This window comes from Peromyscus leucopus, chromosome 2, assembly GCF_004664715.2.
Source record: "Peromyscus leucopus breed LL Stock chromosome 2, UCI_PerLeu_2.1, whole genome shotgun sequence".
Lineage (NCBI taxonomy): Eukaryota > Metazoa > Chordata > Mammalia > Rodentia > Cricetidae > Peromyscus > Peromyscus leucopus.
Window position 1 is genome coordinate 139269576 of NC_051064.1, and position 19617 is coordinate 139289192.

The window sequence follows — 19617 nt, forward strand, 5'->3', positions numbered from 1 at the left end:
CCCTCTGTTGGGGTAGAAGAATTGTTCTACAAGCCAGAAACTCTGCTCAGCACATTATACTCTGCATGTGGATTTGCGTTTAATAGTTTACAGCTCCTGTGAGGCGCGCTGGCCAAGCAACCATCCAGCTAATGTGCTGCACTGTTAGCTCCTGCTGCACTGACCGGTTCTGCTGTGCTAGGTAAATCCAGACACAACTGGGGGTCGCTAAGGAACACATTGCCAGCGTTCCTCGGACCAGCCTGGCAGACACCCCTGCCATTAAAGGACGGTGTTTCCTGCTGATCTCTGAACACAACATGTCCTGCACATAAGTTGCTCGCAGCCTAGGCAGCATGTCCCAAGCAACACCCTGGCCACCTCTGTCAAAAAGCCCATTCCTGGCACTGAGGACCGATACCACAAACTGCCACCCACCGCCTTGTCTTGGACCTTGGTGATGGAGTGCAGGTCTAACCTCCTCCCTCCCAGGCCCATCCTTGTCTACATCACATCTGTTTGTGTACTGAGGACAGACAAGGGCAGGAAGTGCTTTCTGGTCAGCAGTGGCACTGAGGGGTTTTCCCTGGTGGGGAGAACATACTACTTCCAGTGTGCACAGGGCTCAGCCTCACATTGTCTTTAGCACAGACACTTTGTCTTTAGTGATCAGTGAGCATTTCTTAAGAGTTAGGTGTTGTGAATGCGTCTAGCCTAGGGATTGGGAAATGTGTCTGTGAGCCATGCTGGCCTGTCATAACTAAACATGGGCTTTGGCATTTCTTTCTTTTTTGTTTTGGTTTTTGTTTTTTGAGACAAGATTTCTCTGTGTAGCCCTGGCTGTCCTGGAACTCGCTCTGTAGCCCAGGCTGGCCTCAAACTTAGAGATCCACCTGCCTCTGCCTCCCGAGTGCTGGGATTAAAGGCGTGTACCCCCCACTGCCTTGCCAGTTTTTTGCATTTCTAAGTGGTTGGAAAAAAATGAAGAATTTACTGACAGCCACATTTCAGTGTTGATCCTGCTACACTGTTTGTTTATACTTGTGCCTCGGTGACAGGTGAGTCACTGCACTACTTAACTTCCTGTCTGGCCTTCTACAGCTTGCCAACTCCTGATTCTATGGGAGAACTTCAGTGGGATGGGCCACAGGATTTATTCAAACCCGCACAGCCACTGAATGCCTACAGCCTCAACTGTTCGAGGTTGTTCTTTCCATTTGCTGAACCTCAGGCTTCCTCTTTGGCTGACCAGCCCCTCCACTTCCGCTTGTCCCCTGACTCCCACCCGCCCAGCCAAGCCACCTCCTTCGGCCTTCACACACCATCATGACATGACAACATAGATGCCCCCGAGTCTTTTAGTAACAGCGCTGCACAGAGCCATCACAGGGCAGCCCTCCAGGAGCGGAGCAGGAGGGCCGCCTGGCAGAGCGCCTCACACTCCAGGTTGGCCAGAAACAGCATCTGCAGCTTTGTTGCCACGCAGCTCTTCTCCACCAGCCCGTCAGCCAGCAGAGTGGCTGCCGACTGCTGGAGGAGCCAGCCAATCATCTTGTCCAATTTCAGATTCTTCAGGGCTAGAAGATGTTCGCCCCAGAGGCTCAAGTGTAGCACGTTTGCAGCCACACGTGCAGAAGGCCTCTGCAAAGCAATGGAAGGTGCGTCAGGATGCCTTCAACAAACACTTGGTCCGCACTGTGCTGCAGGGGTGGGGTGGGGTGGTGTCATTTCAGACCTGCCCAGTTCCGTCCTTCCTCCACCCTCTACCATCAGCTGCTCCCTAACAGCACAGACCCTTGCCCATGTCAGCTCTGCTGGGATACCTTTGTCATGGAGGGAACCCACATGTCTGGGTTCTAGCACTGGTACAAGAGGCCTCACCTGGTGTGGTTGCTGAGCTAACACTGTCTGAGCAGCTGCTGTGAGGAGCAACTGTGAACAGTGAGGGGTGAGAACAGTGAAGTCTGAACAGTGAAGGGTGTGAACGGTGAGAGGTGAGAACAGTGAAGTCTGAACAGTGGAGGGTGTGAACAGTGAAGTCTGAACAGTGAGGGGTGTGAACAGTGAGGGGTGTGAACAGTGAGGGGTGAGAACAGTGAAGGGTGTGAACAGTGAGGCCTGTGAACAGTGAGGGATGTGAACAGTGAGGGATGTGAACAGTGAAGTCTGAACAGTGAAGGGTGTGAACAGTGAGGGGTGAGAACAGTGAAGTCTGAACTGTGAGGGGTGTGAACAGTGAGGGGTGTGAACAGTGAGGGGTGTGAACAGTGAGGGGTGAGAACAGTGAAGTCTGAACTGTGAGGGGTGTGAACTGTGAGGGGTGTGAACAGTGAGGGGTGTGAACAGTGAGGGGTGAGAACAGTGAGGGGTGTGAACAGTGAGGCCTGTGAACAGTGAGGGGTGAGAACAGTGAAGGGTGTGGACAGTGAGGAGTGAGAACAGTGAAGTCTGAACTGTGAGGGGTGTGAACAGTGAGGGGTGTGAACAGTGAGGGGTGAGAACAGTGAGGGGTGTGAACAGTAAGGGGTGTGAACAGTGAGGAGGGGTGTGCAGGCTGCAGAGCAGCAGGCTGAGGCCAGGTCTGTCTCGGGCTTTTCTAAGGAGCCACCTGAGCCAGACCTGTTGCAATTATGGCTCGGGCAGACTGGCCTCAGTGCTCCTGCCTGTCTGAGGGCAGGGCTTCCCTCCACATGGGGCGTCTTTGTTACACATTTCTCAAAAGCACATCCTTTTCTTCCTAAGCCACTCTCTCATTTAAATAAAATTCAAATGTGTTTATTACATTTACTTCTATATTGGGGTGGGGCTGAAGGAGCTGGTTCTCTTCTACAGTGTGGGTCCTGGGATTAAACTCAAGGCATCAGACTTGGCAGCAAGTGCCCTTATCCACCGGGCCATCCTGCCAGCCCTAGGCTGTTTGTTGTTGTTTTTTGTTTTTTTAGTTATCGTTAGGTGTGTATGACATGTATGGGTGTGCATGTGTGGCACATGTGGAGGTCAGAGCATAACTTGTGGGGTCAGCTCTCTCTCTTCACCATGTGGGCTCCAGGGATTGAACTCAGGTGGTCAGGTGTGCAAGCACCTTTACCTGCTGAGCTATCTCACCAGCCCATCTTTTTTTTTTAAATTAAATTAAATTAAATTAATTAATTTATTTTTTAATGCTGAATGCTGTTTATTGAAGGAGGGAGGAGGTCTTAAATACTGACTTACAGCACAATGGGAGAACCCTGGAGGGCAGAAGTTCGCTACAGATATTTTACAATCTTGCATCTAAGCTGTTAATACCCATTGTGCAGGATACACAGACAAGGAACTTTCCTTAAGCATTCAGGAGGGTGGAACCTGGGAGGGAATTAGCATAGGGAGGATATCAAGGTCAGCAAGCAAGGGAACAGTTACCCAAAACGGGGGCCAGGGCTTTACAGGTCCCCCTTTTACTAATAAATGAGCTTCTGACTTAGGTTGTGTGAGACATCAGCAGGTCACCTTACCCATCATGGAGACGCCTGCCCAGGCCACACAGGCGCTCTGTCTTAGGTTGGTGAGCACCCCCAGGTATTACCTGTCTCTGAATATTCATTATCATACAGGCTCAATCATGTGTGAGCTGCAGAGTTAACTGCTGCCAAAGATCTCAAAGTGGTGCTGCAGCCCATCCTTCTAAGCAACTTCTTTTTTCTTTTTTTTTTTTTTAAAGATTTATTTATTATGTATACAATGTTCTGCCTGCATGTATGTCTGCAGGCCAGAAGAGGGCACCATATCTCATTACAGATGGTTGTGAGCCACCATGCAGTTGCTGGGAATTGAACTCAGGACCTCTGGAAGAGCAGTCAATGCTCTTAACCTCTAAGCCATCTCTCCGGCCCCCTAAGCAACTTCTTATATGACCAAAGCCAAGAGGACAGAGGGAATGGGGGACATGGTGCTTGCCCAACATTCATGTGGCCCTGGGTTTGAGCCCCATAAATGGGGAGCAAATGGAGCCCAAAAGAGGCATTGCTAGGACTCTGATTAAGGGCTCACTGGCCAGCTTCCTGCTCCTGTTTCTTCTTACACCTGTTCTGTAGTTGGCCTTTGCCTGTATATGACAGAGTTTAACGCTGTAGGGCTTGCCTAAACTTGGACTTGACTCAGACATGAACAAGGGGCCCTCATTCACACAGTCCAAAGCCAGGAAACAGCCTCACCTTGCTGGTCTCTCGCTGGAGCAGTGACCTCACCAGCTGTCTTGCATCTGGAGGCACGGACTTGGGCATCTCAGGCAGCTGAGCTTCCTGGTAGCTGCGGCTCTCAAGGTGGGCTCTGCCTTGGCCATAGAAGGGATTGGCAAGCCCAAAGATTTCATAGGCGATGGCCCCCACAGCCCAGGTGTCAGCCTTGCTGAAGTCAATTACTGCCCTGGGGCCAGGAAGGGCTGTGGACACCTGCAGGAAACAGTGAGAGATCAGGCCCCATCAGGCCTACTATTTGTGTCCATGCATGCCACCTAAGCTGGGATCAAATCGGAACCCAGAATTATTTATTTATTTATTTATTTATTTATTTATTTATTTATTTATTTATTTATTTATTGAGACAGGGATTCTCTGTGTACTTTGTGCCTGTCCTGGATCTCGCTCTGTAGTCCAGGCTGGCCTCGAACTCACAGAGATCCACCTGCCTCTGCCTCCTAAATGCTGGGATTAAAGGCATGCGCCACCGGTGCCAGCTGGAACCTAGAATTTAAATGCACCGGATCAAGCTCTAGGGGATCTGCCACAGCTGCCTGGTTGATGCTGACAAACATCCAGGGACCTCAGGTCAGCCTAGTTAAAGCAGAGCAGCGGGGCAGGAAAACCTAAGAAGCACCTACTAATGGCAGAACACACACACAGCAGGACTCACCTCAGGGGCCATCAGGGAACCGTTGCCACCGAGGTCCACATACCAGCTAGTGAAAGGCAACTGCAGGCCGATGCGCTCGTCAGCCAGGCAGCAGCCAAAATCCGAGATCACCAGCCAGGGGCAGCTGTCTGGAGAGGCAGCAGAGCTGAGCAGCAGGGTCTACCCTTACAGTCCTGCCCTTACAGTCCCTCCCAGGTCCCTCCAAAAGCCACCAAGACATGGATGAACTGGACTAATAGGCTGTGTCCAGGAGCCCAGGCCAGCAAGGCCTAGATGAAAGTCTTTATGAGTGAGCTCACAGCTGGGCTGGCAACAGGTACATGGGAATGCCACCCAGAAACAAGGACCCAAGCCCAGGCCCAGACAGTGGACTAGATAAAGAGGGGGAGGCGAAAACCGTTCTAGTTAACTAGATATGCCCGGAGACCAAGGGACCTCAGCTTTGGTTAAATGATCTCCAAGGGTCTATACACCCTAGGAGTCTTAGGTTTGAATTTGTAATGCCAATAAGTCTAATAAACGGATCTTGGGAGATAAAGGGGGTTCACACAGAGTTCCTTGAAAAAGCCAGTTCACTTTTTAGTTACACATTTAATAATCTTAAATTTAATTTAAAAAAAAACACCTCATTTTTACTTTTGTCTAGTGTATGTCTGTCAAGTGTGTGAAGGTGCCCATGGAGGCCAGAAAGGTCATCAGATCTCCTGGAACTGGAGTTACAAGGAGCTGGGAGCTTGCACATGGGTGCTAGGAACTGAACTCAGGTCAACTGGAAGAGAGGAGAGCACTTAACCACTGGGCTCCTCCAAGTCCTTTAGAACATTCCCAGGCAGGCAGGGGGCTCCTATCTGAGTGCTGCCAGTGACAGAGGCAGCCGGGTTTGTGAAGGCAGCTTTCACTGAGATAGAATCCACCTTCTTTTCACTGGCTTGAGAACTGCAAGACATGGTATTGTTCTGCAAATCCCCAGAGAGGACCCCGGGAACTGGGAGAGAGCTGCTGCCTGTCTCACCCATCAGATGGAGGGAGTCATCTCTGGTGGTGAAGCTAAAGACAGTACAGAGTAGCCGGGCGGTGGTGGTACACGCCTTTAATCCCAGCACTCGGGAGACAGACGCAAGCGGATCTCTGTGAGTTCAAGGCCAGCCTGGTCTACAAAGTGAGTTCCAGGAAAGGCGCAAAGCTACACAGAGAAACCCTGTCTTGAAAAACAAAACAAAACAAAAAAAAAAAAAAAAAAAAGAAAAGAAAAAGAGAGAGAGAGAGAGAGAGAATGATGACTTTTGGGGCTGGAGAGATGGCTCAGTGGTTGGGAGCACCGACTGCTCTTCCAGAGGACTTGGGTTCAATTCCCAGCACCCACATGGCAACTAACAACTGTCTGTAACTCCAAGATCTGACCCCCCCCAGACATATTTGTAGGTAAAACACCAATGTACATAAAATAAGAATAAATAAATTTAAAAAAAAGATAGTACAGAGTAGAACATTCAAGCTGGGAGGACGGCTCAGTGGTTACAGTGATGAGTGATGAGGACCTAAGTTTGGATCCCAGCACCCGCGTAAAAGCTGAAAGACCCTGTCTAAAAACGTAAGAGAGAGCGGTGGAAGAAGCGGCGTGGCATCAACCTCTGTCCCCCCATGTGTACCTCACGTGTACACACACATACCCTGACCTCAGGGTCTCCATCCCTTGCCCTGAGTTCTCCCTGGAGCACTCTGGGTGTGGCCAGCACCTACCTGAGTCCAGTTCCACAAGTATGTTGTCAGATTTGAGGTCCCGATGGGCAATGCCCTGCTGAACCAGGTGGTCCACGCCCTCCAGTAACTGCAAGGTCATCATGGTCGCCAGGCGGGGACTGGGAGTGTGCTCCTGAAGGTACTGGCGCAGGGTACAGGGGTAGCTGGCAGGGAGGACAGAGTGTCTGGACATCCCAATTCCCACGGCCTCATCCCCTCCTAGGACTGGGCCTTTCTTCTTCTGGAGCTTCTGCTCTCTTTGTTCCTGAGCATCCTTTCAGATCCCACCCATCCTGACCCCGAAACACGGAAGCCACGACAGTGCCGCTCCCCAACTCCTCAGATCCACCCCTGCAGTTAGATGGCACCGAGACGGGAGCTATGAATGTGCCAGAGCACTGGGTGGGAAGAATATTCTGGAAGGTGGGATGTCTGTATCACTCCAACAGCTCTCCTACACACAGCCCTCATCTGCACGCTTTGTTCTTCCCAGAAGCTCTGTGCTCCAAGGACAGGGACCAGCTCCCATGGGAAAGGAGAAGGTGCTTCAGGGTCCCTACCCCCAACCCCCCACACCACCGCTTACTTCTTCATTACGAGGAAGAGTGTGCGACTGTGGCCCAGGCCTTCTGGGTGGAGGCGCGGTGGCAGGACATCAGGGTAGTCAGCCAGGGCCCCCGGCAGCAGGGGTACAGATGAAGTGAAGGCTCGGAGAACCCGGATGATGTTGGGGTGTGGGGCGAGCTTCTTGGGACCGCCTCGGGATCGTCTGTTCAGGCAAATGGGACAGCAGACGAGGCCAGCATCAGAGAAGACAGCCAAGGCCGCCACAGAGGCACTCATTCACTCACAGTTACCAGTACTCACGGCAGGTCTGCCCTCCTCCAGCTACTGCACCCGCTGTGGGGCAAGACCCAACAGGGGTGACTCCTCTAGTCCACCCTGCGGCTCATCTCTTCATCCCACATGGCAGAACACGGTGGCTAAGAGACCCTGGGAGCTGCCACACTCAGTCCTTGAACTTGTCACCCACCCATCCCCTCTAAGCTCAGGGCGCAGTGGGAAGAGGGGAATGAGACGGTGATGCACTGTACAAGGGGTTGATACATAAAGCACGACAGTCACGCTCAGCAGGGCGAGCACCCTGCAGTGCTGATGCTCACTACCAGTCATGTAACTAGCACTTGCTACTGGCACACTGAGTACTAGGCACCAGCTATGATGCTGGGAGCTTTGAGATCTAGCACAGGAGGAATTCTTTTAGCTCTCCGAAGACAGGGACCCAGCCTCTGAGGCAGTCTGCTGAAGTGGTGGCTCTTGTCCACTCCTACAGAGTGCCCATAGTCATAGCCCTACAGAGGCACAGCGGTTAACATTGTGGACAGGGTGGCTCTGCGTCCTGTGTGCCAGCTCTGGTTCTCAAGCCAAAGCTGACTGGACCAAGAGTGGGCATTCAGAACCAAAGGCAATGTGCTCATCAGTTCATCTGAGATCCTAATGGCTCAGGGGGAGGCACAGGCAGGTTGGTTGCTTTCTTAGGGGACAAAAGGAAGGCCACAGGAAGCAAAGGCCTGCAGGAACAGAAGAGGCACAGGGAAGAAACACCAGCGCTGAGGGTGGAGAGGAGAATGGAGGAGGGCCCAGAGATAAGCCAAGTGCGGAGGATGCCCGCTCTGTCCTGGAGCCTTGGGGATGAGTCCACCTGTGTCCTTGTCCTGGCCCTCTGTGTCACAGGAGTGGGTCCTGCACTACGGAGCACTGCTCTTGGCCCTGGGTCACTGGTGACAGGGAGCGCAGGACCTCAGCAGGAGGCTGGCAGCGCCCTGGCAGGTGTCATAAGAGCTCCGAGGCAGTGTGGGAGATGGGAGGGAGGTGTCTGAACTAGGTCTGTCTGCAGTGTGCGGGAGCGGCCTGAGCACAGCAGACCGAGCTCGTACTTGGGGGATGGTGGTATGGGACCTAGGGGTGGGAGGGTGCAAACGGGCAAGATGAGAAATGAGGGGGAGAAGCAGCAAGGAGCTGAGTCCGAGACCCCTGCCGAAGGCCACGTGGACATGGCCCGAGGGCTCTGGGGAGTTTCTCTGGACCCGGCAGCACTTCTGTTATTACTCGGCACAGACACCTGGGCTGGAATTCAGAGCCAACTGGAACTGTATAAGCAGAGACACCCGGGCAAATCAGACTGAAGGCCAGACGGCTACGAAAGCCACGGGAGGGTCAGGGCTGTTTCAGAGAGTGCACATCATCGGGCTTGTGGCCAACATCAGTAATGTTTTCACCTGTGGAGACAGTGCATGTGTACCACTAGGTGGCGCCACACACTGCTTTGCAGGAATTAGGACATTGTCTAGCATTCTGAACTGGCCTGTACGTGTTCACTCCTGCTCCTCTGTGAATCAACCATCCGCATCATTTGCTGGGATGAGATGATCTTCAGTCTTTCTCAAGCTTAATTTATCCACAAGTTGAAAATCCTCTAGGACATCATTCACTAACCATCCACTGTGGTGCTGAGTGCAGGAGATACCAGGGACGCGTTTGTTCTCAAAGAACCCGTGATTGCTCTGGTGGGCAAAGGGGTACTTACCTGTAAGTGACTCCTCCATACTCTCCATCCAAGGCCACCCGGCTTGCTGGGACCAGCTCCTGGCTCATTGTGCTTAAGATGGCTTCACTGGAGGAACCTGCCTGGAACATACCCACAGTGCACCCGTGAGTCCACAGACCTGCGTGGAATGTCAAGTCCATGCCCTGCCTGGGATCTGAACCAAGACATCCTCAACCTAGAACTGGTTTGAAAGTCAAGGCGAAATAACCTCCCTAAAGCAGCAAGCCTGGAGGGAGGTGCTACTTAGAGCATGCTTCCCACACCTCGAACCCTTGGTAGTCAAGCGGCCCTGGGCAGGAACAGAGGCCAAGATTTCAGAACCCACCCTGCTTCCCATCAGGGGCGTCTCCAGTCACCAGCAGCTCAAACTGGCCACAGGGAGGTAGCAGTAAGCCTTGGATCAAGTTGTTGGGGTTTGGGGAAGCACAGGGCTCCTCCTGGCCAGGGAAGCCGGTCGTAGAAGGAGGTGTGAGGAGAGGATGGTTATAGGGCTGGCCTCAAGTGAAATAACCATCGGCTCAGCACCCGTGGTTTAAACAGCTGCCACTCAGAGTGGTCCACAGACCAGAAGCCTGGGCACCATCCGAACTGGGAAAAAAATCAGACTCTTAACCCTGTCTGGCAGAAGCCAAATCTGTTGTCGGTCCTGAACGCCTGGTGGATGGTGGACACGTTACAGTGTCCACAGACAGCTCTGACTCCCATGTAAGAGAGCAGACACCTAAGCCCACAGGCCCTTCTTATGGAAAGCCTAGGAAAACCTCCCCCGTCCCTGAAGACCGACACTTTGAGAAGTGCCTGCTCAGAAGATGAAAGGTCCATCCTTACTGAGATATTCCACATCATCTTGATGGCAAAGGGAAACGCCGGGGCCCGCTCCCCATCTGCTCCCTTTCGGAGGACATCCGGGCCTTTCTTTAGAAGGCCAATGCACTTGGCTTTCTCCAGGTGCTGGGGCAGTGTGGGCACGGTAGCTTCGTACACAGCAGCGCTGCAGCCCTTGCCGATGGACTGTCCTATCAGGTAATCCTCCAGACGGAAGCCCTGCCAGCATCGCGTGTCCAGCGGGTCAGACACCAGCTTGTTTTTCTGTGTAAAAATTGCCTGTGAGGAAAAAGAAGGCGCTGTGATCCGGGGGCTCTAGTAAGGCCACCACAAAGCAAACACAAGACAAGGAGAGGCACAGTGAGGCGGAGTCCTCACCAAGACTGCCACCTTGACTTTAAGTGTGGGCTTGTCCTGGGTACGGGCTAGCCTGCCTCTGTCTCATTGTCTAGGACAGTCTTTCTCACATATCCCTTTGCTGTGACCAGAGATGGTCCAGTGTAGGCTCTGCATCTGTGGCTTCAACCAACTGCAGGTGGAAAAGAGCCTTTTAAAATTGCAACTGCAGCCCCAAGGTGGTGGTGCATGCTTTTAATCCCAGCACTTGGAAGGCAGAGGCAGGTGGATCTCTGTGAGTTCGAGGCCAGCCTGGTCTACAGAGTGAGTTCCAGGACAACCAGGACTACACAGAGAAAACCTGTCTCAAAAAAAAAATTGTAACTGCAGTCCAAAATGCTGGTGCACACCTCTAATCCCAGCACTCAGGAGGACCATGAGTCTGAGCCTGAGCCATACTGCTGTGGAACAATTCTCTTGTACACTGTAAAGATTTGTCACTTGAATTGGCTTAATAAAATGCTGATTGGCCAGCAGCTAGGCAGACGTGTAGGTGGGGTGTAACACGAATTCCTAAATGGTCTTAATAAAAAAACCCAGGGCCAGATATCGGGGTAAATGCTGGAAGATTGGAGAGACAAAGGAACAAGCCACAGCCACCACCTTTTGCCTCACCAATTCCTCAGCCTGAAAAAGCCTCAGCTGATAGGCCCCTAGCTGAATGAGCTTCCTCCACTGAAAAGGCTTTATTTAGTTCCTGTCTCCTCATGCCTTATATACCTTTCTCTGCCCACCCATATCATTTCCTGCCTCAACTTTCCTAGTGCTGTGATTAAAGGCATGTGATTCCCAAGTACTGGGATTGAAGGTGTGTGCCACCACTGCCTGGCTCTGTTTCTCTCCTAGACTGAGTTAATCTCATGTAGTCCAGGGTGGCTTCTCAGAGATCCAGACAGATCTCTGCCTCCTGAGTGCTAGGATTAAAGATGTGTGCCACCACTGCCTGGCTTCTTTGTTTAATCTAGTGGCTTGTTCTGTTCTCTAATCTTCAGGAAAATGTATTAGGTTACACAATATATCACCACAGAGGGGCAACCAAACTAAGAATGCTGGGAAGAGGAAGGGCAGAGTCAGAAGTCACCAGCCAGATGCAGAGGAAGCAAGATGAGAATGTTGTACTGAGAAAAGGTACCAAGCCATGTGGCTAAACATAGATAAGAATAATGGGTTAATTTAAGTGTAAGAGCTGGTTAGTAATAAGCCAGAACTACTGGCTGAGCATTATAAGTAACGTTAAGCCTCTGAGTGGTTATTTGGGAACTGGTGGGCAGGAGAGAACTGTCTGTCTATAGCCATAGAGTGAGACCTTGTTTTTATGTTGTCATTGTTGTTTGGTTTTTAGAGACAGGTTTCTCTGTGTAGCCCTGGCTGTCCTGGAACCCACTCTGTGGACCAGGCTGGCCTCCACTTCACAGAGATCCACCTGCCTCTGCCTCCTGGGTGCTGGAATGAAAAGGTATGCACCACCATGGCCCCAAACAAGTAATTTATATGTACATTTTTTTCCTTGCCACTATTCTATGAACAACCCAGTAAGCTGCTCTTCACATGGCATTTGTTCAGGTCCTTGTAACACCACATCAGGCACTGTCAGTGATGTAGAGATGATTTACAGCACACAGGAGGTGCACTTAGGTCCATACAAAACCGTACAAAGTTCTTATCTATCTGAGGGATAGACTTTTTCTATCTGAGGGGAAAATAAGGAAACACATGCTCTCTGATGATAACTTTCTCTTTTACTTCATCTTAAGAAATCTCTTTCTGAAAATCTATCTCTATCTCTAGCTACATTCTTAACATAAAGCTATAGATCTCTATTTACATACATAAATCTCTCTCCTCAGAACCATATTTCTATACATAGTTAAATCCTTTTTACATAGCTCCACATCTCTCTTCTATATACATTTCTTCTCTCTACTCTGCTACATTCCTTCCCACACTACTAGATCATTCACTCACTCTTTACTCATTCCCTCCCTCCCTCCCTCCCTCCCTCTTCTCTACACACACACTCTCTCTCCCCTATATCTCTTTTCTATATAGCTACACAAGCCCTCTCTTCTACATAGCTACTCATCTTCTACCCAGCTGTCTCTGCACACACCTCCTGCTCTCTCAGCACACACCCACATACCCACACACCCCCTCTGCCCAGCTCTTTACACAGCAGCTCTCTACCTAGCTCTACACAGCCCCTATCACAGCCAAACTCTGGACAATTATACTTACATTTTCAGGGTCCAACCCATTCTCATAGCACATGATAAGTCACCATTTTTCTCAGGCTAGGGAGGTCACACTGACCAGCCAGCAAGTAACACTTGGCCATGCACGTAGCTCTTTCCCAGACAGAAAGTGACATTGAAATTCAGGACTTAACAGTAACAGTTAGTTGGCTGCACCCTGAGTCCTGTAACATAAACGGAGGCTGGGAGTACGTGCAGAAAGTCAATTACTGCAGAGGGCTATGTCTACCAAAGTTGCTTCAAGTCTGACCTTGACTCAGCAATAAACACCTGAGAATCTGTCCCTGTGTACTCTCTGCAGGGGCAGCTAGTCTGTTTTAAATTTGTTCTGAAGTCTAAAATTAGATGTCTTTGTGACTTGAATACTGTTACTTTCCTGTGTCAGTTATAAAAAATATTCTAGTATTATTTCTATTCACCAGAATTACACAGATTAAGCAGAAATCATCTTCCTGACCATTCACAGCTACATATGTGCCCAATAGATGGAATATTTTCACAAGATAAATACACAAGCAGTGGGAAGACACCCATAGCAGTTTTTAGGGAAGAAATGTAGTGGCACACAAGAAAATTACAGACAAGAGCAACCGGTTATTTACAGTCAGTGACCCCAAGGCCTTGACAGGTTGGGTTCCCCATCAGAAAGTTATTCGTCTGGTGGGTCGACCTGTTGAACACTAGTTGTCACCTGCTGTATACTTCCACGGCCTCTGGCACCATTTTATCAAAGGGACATGAGGCCGGGCGGTGGTGGCGCACGCCTTTAATCCCAGCACTCGGGAGGCAGAGGCAGGCGGATCTCTGTGAGATCGAGGCCAGCCTGGGCTACCAAGTGAGTTTCAGGAAAAGGCGCAAAGCTACACAGAGAAACCCTGTCTCGAAAAACCAAAAAAAAAAAAAAAAAAAAAAAAAAAAGGGACATGAACTGGTGTCTATGAATTTTGATATCTGAACGGGACCTACACCCCAGCTCTGCGTGTCTCTCTGTACTTACTGCAACTGCCTTTCTGAGTTCCTTCATGAACTCTCCCCCAGACCCCCATATGCATTTTGCTGTGCCCAGCACACCCCTATCTACTCAAGCCCAGCTTAGGTCATTCTTCCTCCATAACCAGCCCTGGGGACCAGCCTGTCACACATGCCTTCTGCAGTTCCAAGGCACCAAGAAGCTACAACACATTGAATTGAAGCTTCTCACTGTTTAATACATGGAAATGGGTGTTCCCTTGCCATATGCTTCATAACCCGCGCCCGTGCCCCCCCCCGGGGGGGGGAGATCTGCAGAGTAATCCCCATCAACCAGGGTTTGAGAACAAGATATTTTTAACTTTTTATTTTGAAGTAATTACTCTCACAGGAAGTTGCAAAAATAGCACAAAATGTCCCTTGTACCCTTTTCCCAGCTTTCCCAATGGCAACACCTATACAGTGGTAGCACAATTATCACAGTGACACAGGTCCACAGTTCACTACTGTCACTACATTAAAAAACTTGAACGTGTGTGTGTGTGTGTGCAGCCCCACACAATCTTACTTCATGTGGATTCATGCGATCACCGCTCAGTTCACATGCAGGGCTGCTCCGTGGCCTCAGGGCTGCTCTACGGCCACATGGCCCCATGGCTCTCCCACCATCTCTACTGCTGTCACCTCCCCTGTCTCTGGCTTCCCTGGTCAGTTTTCCCACCACAGTTACCTCGTGCCAAGAGAGTTAGAAATGGAATCGTCCAGTGTGTAGTTTTCCGAGCCCAAATTTCCACGCTAAGCCACGGCCCCAAGGTGCATTTAGGTCCCTACCTCTACCAACTGCTTGTTACTGCTGAGGAATATTTTATTATGGATATACCATGGCTTGTGTTACTCTTCATGCATGGATGGATATTTGTTTTGTTTGTAGTATTATAAATAAGTTTGCTCCTGTTTGCGCCAGATGGCGGTAGCTCACGCCTTTAATCCCAGCACCTCGGGAGGCAGAGCCAGGCGGATCTCTGTGAGTTCGAGGCCAGCCTGGTCTACAGAACAAGATCTAGGACAGGCACCAAAACTACACAAAGAAACCCTGTCTCGAAAAACCAAAATAATAATAATAATAATACTTTTGCTACCATCATTTATATACAGCACTAAGTAGACTTATATTTAAATTGTGAAATTCTTTTCTTTAGTGATAGGGTCTCATTACATATATCCCTGGCTAGCCTGGAACTTGCTATGAAAACCAGGCTCTCCTTAAACTCAGAGATCGGCCTACGTGTGCCCTCCACAAGTGCTCAGAGTAGAGGTATGGGCCTCTATGCCCAGCATAAATTGTCAAATATATAGAACATAAATTTTAAGCATTTTAAATGGACAGTTCTGCAGTGTTAAGAATGTTCATGTTGCTAAACAACCACTGTTACCATTCATCTGCAGAACGTTATTCACCCTGCAAAACAGAAACTGTCCTTACTATATAACTATACTCCATTCTTCCTCCTCTCTGACTGTGAACCTTTAGAAGCCTGGCTTCTAGACTGGAACCGTATACTGTCTTCAAGGTTCATCCACTTGTAGCAGGTTCCAGAATTTCCTTCCCGTTCAAAGGCTGAATAATACCCTATATTGTGTGTACACACCACTCTTTGTTACCTGGTGCCCCCGGCACCATCTTATCGAAGGGACATGAACTGGTATCTGTGGATTTGGATTCTGAATGGGGCCTAGGACCCATTCCCTGTGGACACCAAGGGACAACTGAGGCTTGTCCTAGAGCTTTGCCAGGCAGGGTTACGTATTCGTGCACTGAGGGACACCAGGGTCACTTCTACCCTGTGGCTACTGTAAATAAGCAGCCTTGAGCTTGAGTGTGTAGAGGTCTGCCCACCCTTCCCATCATGTCAAGTATCTGTGGAGAAGTGGAATCACTAGACGGAATGATTCTGTTTTTAACTCTTTGGAGGATTAGGGTTAGGGTTACCATTTCCCAAAGCAACTGCAGCACACAGGTTTTTGGGTGAATGTTTCCCCAGTAGATGCTGGTGATTGTAATGACAGACTGGTGTGGTAAACACATATTTAATTTTGTGTTGCTTTCCATTTGCGACAGCCACCAGTAAGGCATGAGGGATCCCATTTCCCACCCTCACCACACCTGCTATTGTCCTTATTTGGATTTTTAGCTGTTCTAGTAAGTGTGCACGGATACCTCATCTCATTTTAACATGCACTTGTCAAATGGCCATGCTTCCTTGTCCCCTGTGCTCACACCGCTTTCTATTTGTTCGCTTGCTTGCTTGGGACAGGGTCTCGCTGTGCAGCTACGTAAGACACAGGAATATGATCCCAGTATTAGAAACGGGAAGTAGATAGAAGAAATGCTTGCTTGGTCTTTCCTTGATCGATGTCTTTGAGCATCGTGGTTCATCCTCTGCCCCTTGTAAGATCAGGGGCTACGCTCACTCAGCAAGTGGTTCCAAATCCCAGGAGAAAGGCTGGCCTCCCAGAAGAAGGCTGAGTTCTGCAGCTATCAACCTGAAGGCGTGAACTGCACAGCCAGCCCTTCCCCGGGCCAGCCTGCAGGGATTTAGATCTGCCAGCCCAGCATGAGCCAAGTCCTCAAAATAAAGTCCCCATCTCTAAATATACACATCCCATTGGTTTTGTTTGTCTGGGTGACCTTGACTAGAAGGGGAGTAGAAAGAGAGGTCGCTGTGCTATTTTAAGAGTTTAAAAGGCTGAAGAACTCCCATGTATCCAGTGGTAACCCCGCTCTGGTTCACTAAAACATTAGATGAGCATTGTGTTCTCCCAGGCCTCTCTGTAGTTTCTGCTCAGCCTCTCACCCATTGTTTGGCTAAACTGGAGCGGCACTGGCTCAGCAGAGGGCACAGGCTTTGAGAGGGTGGACTTTGGGCAGTGTGATTCTGAGTAAGTCATCTCACCTTTCTTGAATGTGTGTCCTCCATGACAGCTACATCAAGGGCTAAGAGTGTTACGATTTTTAGAAAATGTATACAAAGCATAGTGGCACATGCCAATAATCCCAGCACTTGGGAGATGGAGATAGGAAGGTCAGAAGTTCAAGGCCAACCTGGGCTACATATACAAATCGGAGCTGCCCTCCACCCCCCACAAGCCCCAAAAGAAAAGAAAAACAAATTTACTCAAAGCCACTTGCCATAATGTAACAGGAACTAATAATTAGCAATACCTCTTCTAAAACACACTGTTTGTAAAAGAAATGCAAAGTGCTGGCATATGAGGCCATCAGTAACTAAGTAAGTCCAACTTAATTGATGATTTCCAATTTACACTTCAGTCAAAGATAGACCTTAATCTTATCCCTTGACCCACTACCAGGTCTAGGTATGCCCTCGTGATATGCTCCTAGACACATAACTAAGATGCCCCTAGTACCCCACCCCTTGAAATTGCCCAATCACGGCTCAGGGCCCTGCCCTTCCCAATGCCCACGCCCTATCTCCTACCACGCCCTATCTCAGATTTATGAGGTTCAATCTCAGACCCGCCTACACTAAGGCCCAGAGCCTGACTCCACAACCCCTGATGCCTCCCTGGTTCTGTGCCCGCCCCCAATGAGCGGGCGCAAACTTAATGGCTCTGGAACCACTTTCCAGACCTGCTCCTAGCCACGCCTCCGCCCTAAACTAGCGTTCCCTATTTCCTCCAGACTCATGGGGCCTCCACACCCCTGCTTCCAGCTGTCGTTCTAATTGTAGCCTCTCCTTTTCTGGCCCCAGGTCCTTGCCGGATTCTAGCCCCTGACCCAAGCCTCGCCTTCGCCATAGCGCCACTTCAGTCATGGCTCCGCCCCCCAGGACTCAGGGCCCGCCCCCGGCCCAGCCCCACTCCCGACCACTATCCTAACCCCGCCTCCTCCCGGCCAGGCCCCGCCCTCGCCCCGCCCCGTCTGGCCTAAAGTCTCAACTCCCGGCCCGGTGCTGCCCGCCCACCGCTGCGCTCACCTGGATCTCCTGACAGGCCGAGGCGGCCCGCCGGCCCTCCGCCTGCTTCTCCTCGATCAGCCCCAGCCCCAGCCCGAAGGCCAGGAAGACGGCTCGGCCGCAAGGGCCCGCGCCGCCCCGGGCCCGCACCGCGAACTGCCGCTGGATCCGCGCCGCCAGCCCAGCCACCGACTGGCGGAAGAAGCGGTAGCGGTCGGGAAGGGGGAGCCCGAGCGGGCCTGGCTGTGCTCTGGGGCCTGCGGCCCGGCCCGGGCGCTCTCTGCGGCCCCAGGCTGCCGCTGGGCCAGGCTTCCCCAAGCCCGAGACCGGGCCGGGCTTGGCCGCGAAGCGCAGCAGCAGCGCCCGACCCAGTTGCAGGCCTCGGCCCAGCGCTTGTCGCACCGCCATGGTGGCGCGGAGACCCGATCCCACTGCCACCGCCACAATCGTCCGGGAGGCCGAGGACAACAAACTTCGGGGGCGGAGCCTATGCGCAGGCGCGGGGGTGTGGGGGGCGGGGCCGCGGCAGTTCCCCTGCTCGGTACACGAGGGCGCTGTCCGCTCATCTCCTAGTCTGGCTGGTTTGCACTTTGAACCCTGATGGACCGGTTGCAAAACAACTTCACCGGCCCTGGTTAAGAGGAGAAATTGAGCCGGTAAACTAATATTTGTTATCAATCACCGATCCGGGCCACTTACACCTTTAAACTGATTTAATTTCCCCACCAATGATAGAAGAGTGCCAATTTTGTAGATAAAAGAGTGCTGTGTTTCCAGATTGCATGCAGGTATTAGAGCCGAGGTTGAAGTTCAAGCTGCACTGGCTGTTAAGGGCCTTGTCTCTTCTCCCCCACCCCCAAAGTGCCCTCATGCTCCTGTACAGGTCGCAGGTTCCAGAACTTCTTAGGACTCGGAGGCAAATCTTGACCAAAAGCCACAATGTATGCCTGCTGAGTGCTGGAATTAAAGGCGTGTGCCCCCACACTCAACTTTCCAGATTTAAAAAAAAAAAAAAAGCCGGGCGGTGGTGGTCATGCCTTTAATCCCAGCACTCAGGGAGGCAGAGCTATGTGGATCTTTGTGAGTTCGAGGCCAGCCTGAACTACAGAGTGAGTTCCAGGAAAGGCACAAAGCTACACAGAGAAACTCTGTCTCAAAAAAACTAAAACAAAAACAAACAAAAAAATCCCAGGAGGGTGGAGAGATGGCTGCTGCTCTTCCAGAGGACCCAGGTTTGATTTCCAGCACCCACATACTGGCTCACAATCATCTTTATCTCCAGTTCTAGGGCTCCAACACTGTCTTCTGGCCTCCTCAGGCACCAGGTGCACAAGTGGTGGACAGACATACATGCAGGAAAACCATGCATATAAAACAACAACAAAACCCCTGAGGTCCAGGGATCTAACTCAGGTTCTAATGTTTGCAAAACGAACTTATTTGTGTGTGTGAGTGTGAGTGAAGTTTACCTATAGAAATCAGGCAACTGCTAAGGGGTCCATATTTGAATGGTAGGTATAAAGTATGTGTATATAAGATATGTATCTTTAGATATTTAGATGAGAACCCAGTAGTTTCACACTTACTTGTAGACTCACAGAATGCATATATATGCTCCTTAAGAAGGTTCAGAGTACTGGGTATGGTGGCCCACATAGAGAGTTCCAGGCCAGCCAGGGATGCATAGTGACATAAAAAAAAAATATCATTCCAAGCCGGGTGGTGGAGGTGCATGCCTTTAATCCCAGCACTCGGGAGGCAGAGACAGGTGGATCTCTGTGAGTTTGAGGCCAGTCTGGTCTACAGAGTGAGTTTCAGGACAGGCTCCAAAGCTACAGAGAAACCCTGTCTCAAAAAACCAAAAAAAAAAAAAAAAAAAGTCATTCCAGCCAGGTGTGATGGCACACGCCTTTAATCCCCTAGCACTCTGGAGGCAGAAGTAGGTGGATCTCTGAGTTCGAGGCCAGCCTGGTCTACAGAT

At 50.7% G+C, this 19617-nt stretch overlaps 1 protein-coding gene across 1 annotated transcript; it reads right to left on the reverse strand.

Moving 5' to 3' along the window:
- Positions 1-54: 54 nt before the first annotated feature.
- Positions 55-18120, reverse strand: Pink1 (PTEN induced kinase 1). Its single transcript, XM_028875317.1, has 8 exons — positions 17658-18120; positions 10046-10321; positions 9197-9297; positions 7196-7378; positions 6610-6773; positions 4870-4997; positions 4173-4409; positions 55-1620 (listed from the first exon to the last, which is right to left on the reverse strand). Exons 1-8 carry the CDS (start codon positions 18042-18044, stop codon positions 1363-1365), a joined length of 1734 nt encoding a protein of 577 aa, XP_028731150.1. The 5' UTR covers positions 18045-18120; the 3' UTR covers positions 55-1362.
- Between the last annotated feature and the right edge of the window lie 1497 nt (positions 18121-19617).